This window comes from Salmo salar, chromosome ssa02, assembly GCF_905237065.1.
Source record: "Salmo salar chromosome ssa02, Ssal_v3.1, whole genome shotgun sequence".
NCBI lineage: Eukaryota > Metazoa > Chordata > Actinopteri > Salmoniformes > Salmonidae > Salmo > Salmo salar.
This window is the reverse complement of record NC_059443.1, coordinates 67,574,025-67,586,855: the sequence shown is the minus strand read 5'-3', so window position 1 is coordinate 67,586,855 and position 12,831 is coordinate 67,574,025. Positions and strand designations below refer to the sequence as shown.

The following is a 12,831-nucleotide window of genomic DNA, read 5'->3' as shown; positions in this document are numbered from 1 at the left end:
AGGGCGTAATTGTGTTAGTCTTGGTCAGGATGTGGCAGGTTCCCCAGCGCCCCGGTTCTGCCAGAGGTGCCCGCCTGCCCGGATCTGCCAGGGTTCCCTGCCTGTCCTCCGGCCCAGCCCGAGTGGCCCTCCTGCCCTCCGGCCCAGCCCAAGTGGCCCTCCTGCCCTCCGGCCCAGCCCGAGTGGCCCTCCTGCCCTCCGGCCCAGCCCGAGTGGCCCTCCTGCCCTCCGGCCCAGCCCGAGTGGCCCTCCTGCCTTCCGACCCAGCCCGAGTGGTCCGTCTGCCAGGGTCAGCCCGAGTGGCCCGTCTGCCCGGCGCAGCTATCGGCGCCACCAAAGTGGGCGACGTCGAAGATGGAGCGAGGTCCACGTCCTGCACCTGAGCCACCTCCAGGATAGGTGGGTTGGGGAGGGAGGGTGTAGCACAGTGTCGTCGGTGACGGCAGCCACCCTCCCTTCCCTCCCTTATTGTTTAGGGGTTATTGTTTGTTGGTTTTGTTGGGGTATTGGGGATTTTCTTGTGTTATCTTTTTTTAGGTGCATCCCGGGGTCTGCACCTTGAGGGGGGGGGGGGGGTACTGTCACGTCCTGACCAGCAGAGGGCGTAATTGTGTTAGTCTTGGTCAGGATGTGCCAGGTGGTTTGTGTTTGTTAAATGTTGGGTTGGTGATTGGGACTTCCAATTGAAGGCAGGTGTGTGGAGTTGCCTTTGATTGGAAGTCCTATATAGGTGTGTGTGTTTTTCTTTGGGGTTGTGGGTGGTTGTTTTGCACTGTGTTTTTTAGCCTGCAAACTGTTGCTGCTGTCGTGTTTATTGTTTCCTGTGGATGCTTTACTCCTTTTGTTGGGTAATTAAATATGAGTATTCACATACCTGCTGCGCCTTGGTTCATTTCTGAAGACAGCCGTTACAGGGGTGTCCTTTCTGTGTGATGAAAGAAACTGTGATTCATGTGTTTCTGTGTGCACCAGGTTAATGTCACTAATGTCTCTGTTGTAATGTCTGTGTGAGAGGTTGGGGGAGGTTTTTACTGTTGGGGTGTTTATAATGGGATACAGGTATTCGAGCAAGGAGAAGGCCAAATGTGTTTTGTTGAATTTTCTGTTTGCTCAGGCAAAGTTATCTATTTGGCTAACAAGGAGGAACAGGGTCAAAGGTGGGGGGATAACAGACCCTTTACTATTGTTTAATTGGATGGTTGAGTTAGGGTTGAGTTTGAGTACCATAGAATGATAAAAGTGTGGAGATGTTTCAGGAGATATGGCGTGTTGGGGGGCTGTCTGTATAGCTGGGGAAGATGTTTCAGGAGATATGGTGTGTTGGGGGGCTGTCTGTATAGCTGGGGAAGATGTTTCAGGAGATATGGTGTGTTGGGGGGCTGTCTGTATAGCTGGGGAAGATGTTTCAGGAGATATGGTGTGTTGGGGGGCTGTCTGTATAGCTGGGGAAGATGTTTCAGGTGATATGGTGTGTTGGGGGGTGTCTGTATAGCTGGGGAAGATGTTTCAGGAGATATGGTGTGTTGGGGGGCTGTCTGTATAGCTGGGGAAGATGTTTCAGGAGATATGGTGTGTTGGGGGGCTGTCTGTATAGCTGGGGAAGATGTTTCAGGTGATATGGTGTGTTGGGGGGCTGTCTGTATAGCTGGGGAAGATGTTTCAGGAGATATGGTGTGTTGGGGGGCTGTCTGTATAGCTGGGGAAGATGTTTCAGGAGATATGGTGTGTTGGGGGGGCTGTCTGTATAGCTGGGGAAGATGTTTCAGGAGATATGGTGTGTTGGGGGGCTGTCTGTAAAGCTGGGGAAGATGTTTCAGGAGATATGGTGTGTTTGGGGGCTGTCTGTAAAGCTGGGGAAGATGTTTCAGGAGATATGGTGTGTTGGGGGGCTGTCTGTATAGCTGGGGAAGATGTTTCAGGAGATATGGTGTGTTGGGGGGCTGTCTGTATAGCTGGGGAAGATGTTTCAGGAGATATGGTGTGTTGGGGGGGCTGTTTGTAAAGCTGGGGAAGATGTTTCAGGAGATATGGTGTGTTGGGGGCTGTCTGTATAGCTGGGGAAGATGTTTCAGGAGATATGGTGTGTTGGGGGGCTGTCTGTATAGCTGGGGAAGATGTTTCAGGTGATATGGTGTGTTGGGGGGGCTGTCTGTATAGCTGGGGAAGATGTTTCAGGAGATATGGTGTGTTGGGGGGCTGTCTGTATAGCTGGGGAAGATGTTTCAGGAGATATGGTGTGTTGGGGTGCTGTCTGTATAGCTGCCGAAGATGTTTCAGGTGATATGGAGATAGATAGATAGATAGATAGATAGATAGATAGATAGATAGATAGATAGATAGATAGATAGATAGATAGATAGATAGATAGATAGATAGATAGATAGATAGATAGATAGATAGATAGATAGATAGATAGATAGATAGATAGATAGATAGATAGATAGATAGATAGATAGATAGAGTGAAGTACATCGGAAAAAGCAAAAGAAAACTGCAAGACTGAAGAGGAGAAAAAACAAGCAACAAACAAAGAAGATAGGCTTTTGAAAAAGAACAATTTTTCATAAAATTGTCGTTATCTTAGCTAGCTGAATTGTTTACCAGTTGCTAAGCAGTTGCTAGGGACTCTTTTGGAAGAAGCTAGCTAGCTAACGAAGAACAACAAAGAATATCTAGTTAACAGAAGAAAAGAAAGAGAAAATCAGGACAGAAGAAAAAGGATATCAAAGTGAAACAGTTCTCTAAAGACACAAGAGACAATAATACAAGTAACAACACTTCTGTAGCTTGTCAACTATGTGTCTGTCTATCCCTGTTCTCTCCCCTCTGCACAGGCCATACAAACGCTTCACACCGCGTGGCCGCTGCCACTCTAACCTGGTGGTCCCAGCGCGCACGACCCACGTGGAGTTCCAGGTCTCCGGCAGCCTCTGGAACTGCCGGTCTGCAGCCAACAAGGCTGAGTTCATCTCAGCCTATGCTACCCTCCAGTCCCTAGACTTCCTGGCGCTGACGGAAACATGGATTACCACAGATAACACTGCTACTCCTACTGCTCTCTCTTCGTCTGCCCACGTGTTCTCGCATACCCCTAGAGCATCGAGCCAGCGGGGTGGTGGCACTGGAATCCTCATCTCTCCCAAGTGGACATTCTCTCTTTCTCCCCTGACCCATATGTCTATCTCCTCATTTGAATTCCATGCTGTCACAGTTACCAGCCCTTTCAAGCTTAACATCCTTATCATTTATCGCCCTCCAGGTTCCCTTGGAGAGTTCATCAATGAGCTTGACGCCTTGATAAGTTCCTTTCCTGAAGATGGCTCACCTCTCACAGTTCTGGGTGACTTTAACCTCCCCACGTCTACCTTTGACTCATTCCTCTCTGCCTCCTTCTTTCGACTCCTCTCCTCTTTTGACCTCACCCTCTCACCTTCCCCCCCTACTCACAAGGCAGGCAATACGCTTGACCTCATCTTTAATAGATGCTGTTCTTCCACTAATCTCATTGCAACTCCCCTCCAAATCTCCGACCACTACCTTGTATCCTTCTCATTCTGCCCCTACTCGGATGGTATTGCGCCGTCCCAACCTTCGCTCTCTCTCTCCCGCTACTCTCTCCTCTTCCATCCTATCATCTCTTCCCTCTGCTCAAACCTTCTCCAACCTATCTCCTGATTCTGCCTCCTCAACCCTCCTCTCCTCCCTTTCTGCATCCTTTGATTTTCTCTGTCCCCTATCCTCCAGGCCGGCTCGGTCCTCCCCCTCCTGCTCCGTGGCTCGACGACTCACTACGAGCTCACAGAACAGGGCTCCGGGCAGCCGAGCGTAAATGGAGGAAAACTCGCCTCCCTGCGGACCTGGCATCCTTTCACTCCCTCCTCTCTACATTCTCCTCTTCTGTCTCTGCTGCTAAAGCCACTTTCTACCACTCTAAATTCCAAGCATCTGCCTCTAACCCTAGGAAGCTCTTTGCTACCTTCTCCTCCCTCCTGAATCCTCCTCCCCTCCCCCCCCTCCTCCCTCTCTGCGGATGACTTCGTCAACCATTTTGAAAAGAAGGTTGACGATATCCGATCCTCGTTTGCTAAGTCAAACGACACCGCTGGTCCTGCTCACACTGCCCTACCCTGTGCTTTGACCTCTTTCTCCCCTCTTTCTCCAGATGAAATCTCGCGTCTTGTGACGGCCGGCCGCCCAACAACCTGCCCACTTGACCCTATCCCCTCCTCTCTTCTCCAGACCATTTCCGTAGACCTTCTCCCCTACCTCACCTCGCTCATCAACTCATCCTTGACCGCTGGATACGTCCCTTCCGTCTTCAAGAGAGCGAGAGTTGCACCCCTTCTGAAAAAACCTACACTTGATCCCTCCGATGTCAACAACTACAGACCAGTATCCCTTCTTTCTTTTCTCTCCAAAACTCTTGAACGTGCCGTCCTTGGCCAGCTCTCCTGCTATCTCTCTCAGAATGACCTTCTTGATCCTAATCAGTCAGGTTTCAAGACTGGGCATTCAACTGAGACTGCTCTTCTCTGTGTCACGGAGGCTCTCCGCACTGCTAAAGCTAACTCTCTCTCCTCTGCTCTCATCCTTCTAGACCTATCTGCTGCCTTTGATACTGTGAACCATCAGATCCTCCTCTCCACCCTCTCCGGGTTGGGCATCTCCGGCGCGGCCCACGCTTGGATTGCGTCCTACCTGACAGGTCGCTCCTACCAGGTGGCGTGGCGAGAATCTGTCTCCGCACCATGCGCTCTCATCACTGGTGTCCCCCAGGGCTCTGTTCTAGGCCCTCTCCTATTCTCGCTATACACCAAGTCACTTGGCTCTGTCATATCCTCACATGGTCTCTCCTATCATTGCTATGCAGACGACACACAATTAATCTTCTCCTTTCCCCCTTCTGATAACCAGGCGGCGAATCGCATCTCTGCATGTCTGTCAGACATATCAGTGTGGATGACGGATCACCACCTCAAGCTGAACCTCGGCAAGACGGAGCTGCTCTTCCTCCCAGGGGAAGGACTGCCCGTTCCATGATCTCGCCATCACGGTTGACAACTCCCTTGTGTCCTCCTCCCAGAGTGCTAAGAACCTTGGCGTGATCCTGGACAACACCCTGTCGTTCTCCACTAACATCAAGGCGGTGACCCGATCCTGTAGGTTCATGCTCTACAACATTCGCAGAGTACGACCCTGCCTCACACAGGAAGCGGCGCAGGTCCTAATCCAGGCACTTGTCATCTCCCGTCTGGATTACTGCAACTCGCTGTTGGCTGGGCTCCCTGCCTGTGCCATTAAACCCCTACAACTCATCCAGAACGCCGCAGCCCGTCTGGTGTTCAACCTTCCCAAGTTCTCTCACGTCACCCCGCTCCTCCGCTCTCTCCACTGGCTTCCAGTTGAAGCTCGCATCCGCTACAAGACCATGGTGATTGCCTACGGAGCTGTGAAGGGAACGACACCTCCATACCTTCAGGCTCTGATCAGGCCCTACACCCAAACAAGGGCACTGCGTTCATCCACCTCTGGCCTGCTGGCCCCCCTACCTCTGAGGAAGCACAGTTCCCGCTCAGCCCAGTCAAAACTGTTCGCTGCTCTGGCACCCCAATGGTGGAACGAGCTCCCTCACGACGCCAGGACAGCGGAGTCAATCACCACCTTCCGGAGACACCTGAAACCCCACCTCTTTAAGGAATACCTAGGATAGGATAAAGTAATCCTTCTAACCCCCCACCCCCCCCCTTAAAAGATTTAGATGCACTATTGTAAAGTGGTTGTTCCACTGGATATCATAAGGTGAATGCACCAATTTGTAAGTCGCTCTGGATAAGAGCGTCTGCTAAATGACTTAAATGTAAATGTAATGTAAATGTAAATATGGTGTGTTGGGGAGGGTGTCTGTATAGCTGGGGAAGATGTTTTGGATATACGGTTGTAGAAGTGGTGTGTTGTTTTGGGTATTGTGATGTTTGTTTGTATCATGTGGTAGATGGAAAGGTGAGTATGGTACATGTATGCAGTACATATATTTTGGTGTTTTATTTTGCAGGGGGGGTAAGTTTTTTTTAATGAAATGAGAAAGTTTCAATAAAGAAAGACAAAAAGTCTCTCTCTCTCTCTCTCTCTCTCTCTCTCTCTCTCTCTCTCTCTCTCTCAACTATGACTGTACACATTTTCCTTTCTCTCTCATAATGTCTCTTTTATTGAAATGGTTTCCTAACATGCAAAGAGAGCCTTAACCGTTCCTTCACTCAATGCATGAGAACCCGTACAACGCATGAGAACCCGTACAACGCATGAGAACCCGGGGATTATTGTGTGATAACTCCTGACTAAGGGCTGTTCTTAGGGCCGAGGGCCTTACAGCTTTAACAGAACAGTTGCCAACATAAAAAAAAAGGTTTTCATTCAAAACTGTATTTAAAAAAAAAAAATGTTTAATTTCATCCTTCCAACCGACAATATAGTTCTGGCAAAAGCTAGTTGTTAGTTATTAGGTTCTGAAGATGCTAACTAAACAGGCTAGTCGTTTCTAAAAAAATGTATAACCCAGTCGTTCATTCTAGTCATTCCACGTTGCTACGCTAAACAAATTATTGGCATGGAGCTAGCTAGCTAGCTAGCAGAGGTTCAATGATAACGAGAGACAAGAACATCAATACATATTTATAAAATAAATCATTTAAAAATATGCAAAACGAACATCAATAAATATTGATTTAATAAATCATGTATAATTAGGCAACAACCAGCTAATGGTCAAGCAAATAATATAGTTATGGAGGATAGCTAGGCTAATGTTACTTCTCCAAGTCAATAATATAGCTATGGAGGATAGCTAGGCTAATGTTACTTCTCCAAGTCAATCATATAGTTATGGAGGATAGCTAGGCTAACACACAATCACATCAAGCAGCTGAAATGACAGCAAACTATGGAATTTTTGTTTGTTTTACCTATCGTTTCTATTGCCAATACTTTGAATACATCCATTATACTGATGCTGATAAATGAATTGGCCTGGATCAGAGAAGCTGTCAGTCTCGTCATGTCATGTGCATGGCACGCTGGAGAAAAAAACTGCAACATGTTGCACAGGTCTGATAGGGACACAGCTGTACTGTACCAAAACAAATATTTGGCTAGTAGCATGGGGAAATATTGTCTTGATGCTTTTTTCCCCGGGGGAGATTAAGTTTACAAATTGACTGGCTGGGCTGTGGGACAGTAAATGGACATTTCTAAATCTAATGGAACTGCTAACAGGCATTACCCGGAGAATGAGGGATTGTGGTGCTATAACCCCCTGCTTCCAACCAATCAGCATCCGGGATCCAAACAACCCATTTTATAATATGGTAATACAGCATCTGCTAACCCTTCATTCACTTCACTCAACAGTCTTCAGTAAAGTAGAATTTCGGGATTACTTTCTAGCATGCAACAGTGTACATACTGTATACACGGAGTGTACAAAACATTAGGAACACCTGCTCTTTCCATAACATAGACTGACCAGGTGAATCCAGGTGAAAGCTATGATCCCTTATTGATGTCTCTTGTTAAATCCACTTCAATCAGTGTAGATGAAGGGGAGGAGACAGGTTAAAGAAGGATTTTTAAGCCTTGAGACAATTGAGACATGGACTGTGTATGTGTGCCATTCAGAGGGTGAATGGACAAGACAAAACAATGGAAGTGCCTTTGAACGGGGTGTGGTAGTAGGTGGCAGGCCCACCGGTTTGAGTCAAGAACTGCTACATTGATGGGGTTTTCACACATCTCCTGTTTTTACACATCTCCTGTAAACAACATAAGTACAGCCTGTATGCTCAGCAGATGCTTTTGTCCTATAGGCATCCAATACCTTTTACACTGTTACCCAACATGGCAGTCTTTTCATAGCTTATTATGCAACATGATGCTCTCGCTTTCACACAAAGAAAGGTGTTTAATACATATCGAGTACAAGTAGTTGGAATGATGCTTTCAGGGACGTGAATGACACACATCCTGTACCTTTCCTACAGCCTCTTTACGACATGTCTCAGTCTCAGAGTTAATACAAGCAGACGCTCTTATCTTCACACTAATCTGTTGCGCAACACGTCTCCATCTCAATAGGTTATTATGCTGAGGAGATGAGACGCTCTCGTTTTCACACTGAGACAGACAAGTACCCTTCCATTAAGGCTTTGTCTCCACTCCTACACTCCAATGGGGAAAGGAGGGGAAATCAGATGAGACAGACTGCAGGAAAAGGTAGAGAGTGAAGGGGGGGGGGGGGCAAAGAGAGAGGGAGAAAGAGAGGGAAAGAGAGAGGGAGGGGAGTAAATCAGAGTAGATAGACAGCCAGACGGGAGGGGGTAGAATCACTGAAAGGAACAATCATCAACACAATGTCAAGTATCTGTACTATAAGTGGATCAGGACAATCATATGGCTGTGAAAATCAGAAACACACACACACAGTAGGCCTATACAGTACACACCCACCAACATACACACACAGTCGTACCCAAGGCTTACAGAGCTATTTCTGTGAAGTACCCATGTACTGTGTTTACAATACACACAGCCTCCACAGCCTCCACTTACACACGTACTCTCCACTCCTGTTGTCACCGAAGCTTCTGTATAAATATGTGATCATCTGTCATCCCCTCTCTCTCTGATCGTTGTGGGGTCCCCCTACTTTAATTTCAGTCCTGAGCATACAGAATTGGCATGGAAACTAACTATTTGAATCCACGGCCCCAGAAAGCTCTGGTTTAGATCAATTGCAACCGTAGAGAGAACAGAGAGGGACGGAGAGAGAGAGAGAGAGAGAGAGAATGGAGGAAACATAAAGAGAGGGCGTTGGAGAAAGAAAGAGGGAGAGAGAGAGAGAGAAAGAGAGAGTGAGAAGAGGCGGAGAGAGAAAGCAGAGTATGAGAGAGGTACGAGTGTGAATGCTTGAACAAGGACCGGTCCAGAGAGCTAAACCAATCATGAAAGGAGAAACAGAGAGGAGAAAATCCTATAGCTTCCCTCCTTAGATCAATACTGATTCAAACCCTGATAACCTCCTAGTCCTATCTGATCCTCCTCTCTTTTTCTCTCTCTCTCTCTCCCTCTTTCTCTCTCTCACTCACTCTCTCGCTCTCTCTCACACTCTCTCTCTCTCTCACACTCTCTATCTCTCTCTCTCACTCTATGTTCCCTCCCTCTCTCTCTCTTCTCTCTGCCCCCCCTCTCTCTCTATGTTCTCTCTCTGAACTTTTCCTTCGCTCTCACTCTGTCCTTTCTCCTTCTCTCTCTCTCTCTCTCTTCCAACAGAGCATTTCTCTGTGATGTCTCTTTAGGCTTTCTAAGATTAAAAGGTCATCTTTCTCATCTTTTATTTATCCAGGATGACAACAGCTTTTTCTATTTAGTATTCCCTAAGTCGTCCTACTGTGGTCGTCCAACTTGTCATACGTGCTGTTCCCACTTCTTCTAACACAGCTATCTAACCTATCTAAAACAATCACACGTCATGTTCCCACTTCTTCTAACACAGCTATCTAACCTATCTAAAACAATCACACGTCCTGTTCCCACTTCTTCTAACACAGCTATCTAACCTATCTAAAACAATCACACGTCCCTTTTCCCACTTCTTCTAACACAGCTATCTAACCTATCTAAAACAATCGCACGTCCTGTTCCCACTTCTTCTAACACAGCTATCTAACCTATCTAAAACAATCACACGTCCCTTTTCCCACTTCTTCTAACACAGCTATCTAACCTATCTAAAACAATCGCACGTCCTGTTCCCACTTCTTCTAACACAGCTATCTAACCTATCTAAAACAATCACACGTCCTGTTCCCACTTCTTCTAACACAGCTATCTAACCTATCTAAAACAATCACACGTCCTGTTCCCACTTCTTCTAACACAGCTATCTAACCTATCTAAAACAATCACACGTCATGTTCCCACTTCTTCTAACACAGCTATCTAACCTATCTAAAACAATCACACGTCCTGTTCCCACTTCTTCTAACACAGCTATCTAACCTATCTAAAACAATCACACGTCCCTTTTCCCACTTCTTCTAACACAGCTATCTAACCTATCTAAAACAATCACACGTCATGTTCCCACTTCTTCTAACACAGCTATCTAACCTATCTAAAACAATCACACGTCCTGTTCCCACTTCTTCTAACACAGCTATCTAACCTATCTAAAACAATCACACGTCCTGTTCCCACTTCTTCTAACACAGCTATCTAACCTATCTAAAACAATCACACGTCCCTTTTCCCACTTCTTCTAACACAGCTATCTAACCTATCTAAAACAATCGCACGTCCTGTTCCCACTTCTTCTAACACAGCTATCTAACCTATCTAAAACAATCACACGTCCCTTTTCCCACTTCTTCTAACACAGCTATCTAACCTATCTAAAACAATCACACGTCATGTTCCCACTTCTTCTAACACAGCTATCTAACCTATCTAAAACAATCACACGTCCTGTTCCCACTTCTTCTAACACAGCTATCTAACCTATCTAAAACAATCACACGTCCTGTTCCCACTTCTTCTAACACAGCTATCTAACCTATCTAAAACAATCGCACGTCCTGTTCCCACTTCTTCTAACACAGCTATCTAACCTATCTAAAACAATCACACGTCCTGTTCCCACTTCTTCTAACACAGCTATCTAACCTATCTAAAACAATCACACATCCCTTTTCCCAAGTCTATCATGTACAGAGACTCCCTGTATAGTTCAGCCTTCATTTGTCTGTTCTTGGTGTTGGAATTCAAAGTTGATATGCCTTTCAGATGCCTGGTATAACTGTGTTTTTAAACTTTTTGGTTGTCCACCCCCCCAGATAGGTCATTGTGTTATGATCAACCTCTGTTTGGTCACCACTCAGTTCAGAGAGAATAAAGCAGTCCTCACCTACTCTAACTCTGTGTTTCATTATGGTTGTCCCAAACTCTGTGTTTATCTTTGCTCGCCCAACATATTGGTTATTTCTTCACGATCAACCTCTGTCTGTGGTCACTTACTCCTGCTCTAACTCTGTGTATTTTCATGTCTGTTCATGATGGAGTCCCTAACTCTGTGTATATCCCTGTTTGCCCAAAAGATTGGTTCTTTCTTCATGATCAACCTCTGCCTGGTGGTGATCGCCACCCAGTTCAGTGAGACGAAGCAGCGGGAGCACCAGCTGATGCAGGAGCAGAGAGCCCAGGCCCACTCTTCCTCTACTCTAGCCAGCATGACTGAGCCCTCAGCAGGCTGCTATGAGTCCGTCTTCCAGCTGGTCTGCCACGTCCTCCGCAAGGCCCGCAGGTATGGAGTATGGAGGCTCATTCATGCCAAAATACATTTGAATATTTATATTTCTGTAATTGATTTGATATGGTGTAATGTGCTTCTTAACATGAGAATGTCAAGTAGAAATAACTAGAAAATACCCAAATAAAATGTTAATTTTGGAAATAAAACAAACAAAAATAAAGCCATTGAACAAAAACACATTGGCCTTCAGCGGGTGCATTGCTTTTCCCTTTAATGTTCCAATGTTTCAATTTGTTTTGGCATGAATGTGCCTCTATACACAGGAGGTCCATGGCGCTCTGTAACCGACTGTTGGGGAGGCCCAAGGAGCTGAAAGGAGCAGGGAGAAGCAGAGGAGGAGGAGGAGGAGGAGAGAAGACGAACGTGAATGGAGGAGGAAGAGAAGGAGGTGGGGAGAGGAGAGGGCAGCACAGACAGGGTGAGTGGTGAAGAGGGGGGGAGGGAGAGAGAGAGAGAGAGAGAGAGAGAGAGAGAGAGAGAGAGAGAGAGAGAGAGAGAGAGAGAGAGAGAGAGAGAGAGTATGTGATATCGTTGCATCTTTTGGAGGTTTTGACATTCATAGGACACAGACTGGAAACAATAAATGGATCCATTAGAAGATGTATTTGTGATGTCCATCTAATTTTCTAAGGTTATGACATTCAACACCCGAGTACAGAGAGAGAGAATTGTTGGACGTCAAATTGAAAATGGCTTCTTTTTTCTTTCCCTTATTTGATCTCCAATGTTCCCATTTCAACCCTTTCAGCGGTCCACTGTCCCCACCACACCAAGCCCGACCACGCCTCCCCAGGAGACTCCATCACACTCACTGTCTCCCCCGCCACCAACGGCTGCCCTCATTGCACCGTCGCCCTGTCAATCAGCGACGGGGCGGGACCTGCCGACAGCCTGGCCAATTTGGAGGTGGAGGAAGGAGCTTTGGAAGAGACGGACGGGGAGGGCAGCAAATGTGGCGCCGGGAAGGAGGAAGTGAAAGACGGGGCTCCCGCTAAGGTTTCTGGGGGATGTAGGCGGGGGTGTGGGGAGCTGTGGGAGGAGACGAGGTTGAAGTTGTTGGGGATCGTGGAGAGCAAGTACTTCAATAGAGGAATTATGATCGCTATCCTCATCAATACCATCAGTATGGGCATCGAACACCACAACCAGGTATGGATCTCTTCTTCATCTCTCTCTCGCTCTCTCTCTCTATCTTTCTCTATCCATCCATCTGTCTGTCTGGCTGGCTGGCTCTCTCTTTCTTTTTCTATCGTTCTCTCTCTCTCTCTCTCTCTCTCTCTCTCTCTCTCTCTCTCTCTGTCTATCTTTCTCTATCCATCTGTCTGTCTGGCTGGCTGGCTCTCTCTTTCTCTTGCGTCTTCATTTCTCTTTGTCGTTCTCTCTATTTCCCTGTCTATTTCTGTCTGCATGTACTCATGTTCACCCCTTTTCTCCCCATCTCTTCTTTTAGTCTACATACTGTATGTCAACCC

The 12,831-nt window shown here is 46.8% G+C and overlaps 1 protein-coding gene across 1 annotated transcript in view; it reads left to right on the top strand.

Annotated features, from left to right (window-relative positions):
• Nucleotides 1-12,831, top strand: part of LOC106590384 (voltage-dependent T-type calcium channel subunit alpha-1I) — a 142,568-nt gene that overhangs the window by 62,426 nt on the left and 67,311 nt on the right. Inside the window, exons 7-9 of the mRNA XM_045713267.1 lie at nucleotides 11,145-11,350; nucleotides 11,623-11,777; nucleotides 12,108-12,508. Of these exons, the coding sequence (XP_045569223.1) occupies nucleotides 11,145-11,350; nucleotides 11,623-11,777; nucleotides 12,108-12,508 (762 nt within the window). The remainder of the gene's footprint in view (nucleotides 1-11,144; nucleotides 11,351-11,622; nucleotides 11,778-12,107; nucleotides 12,509-12,831) is intronic.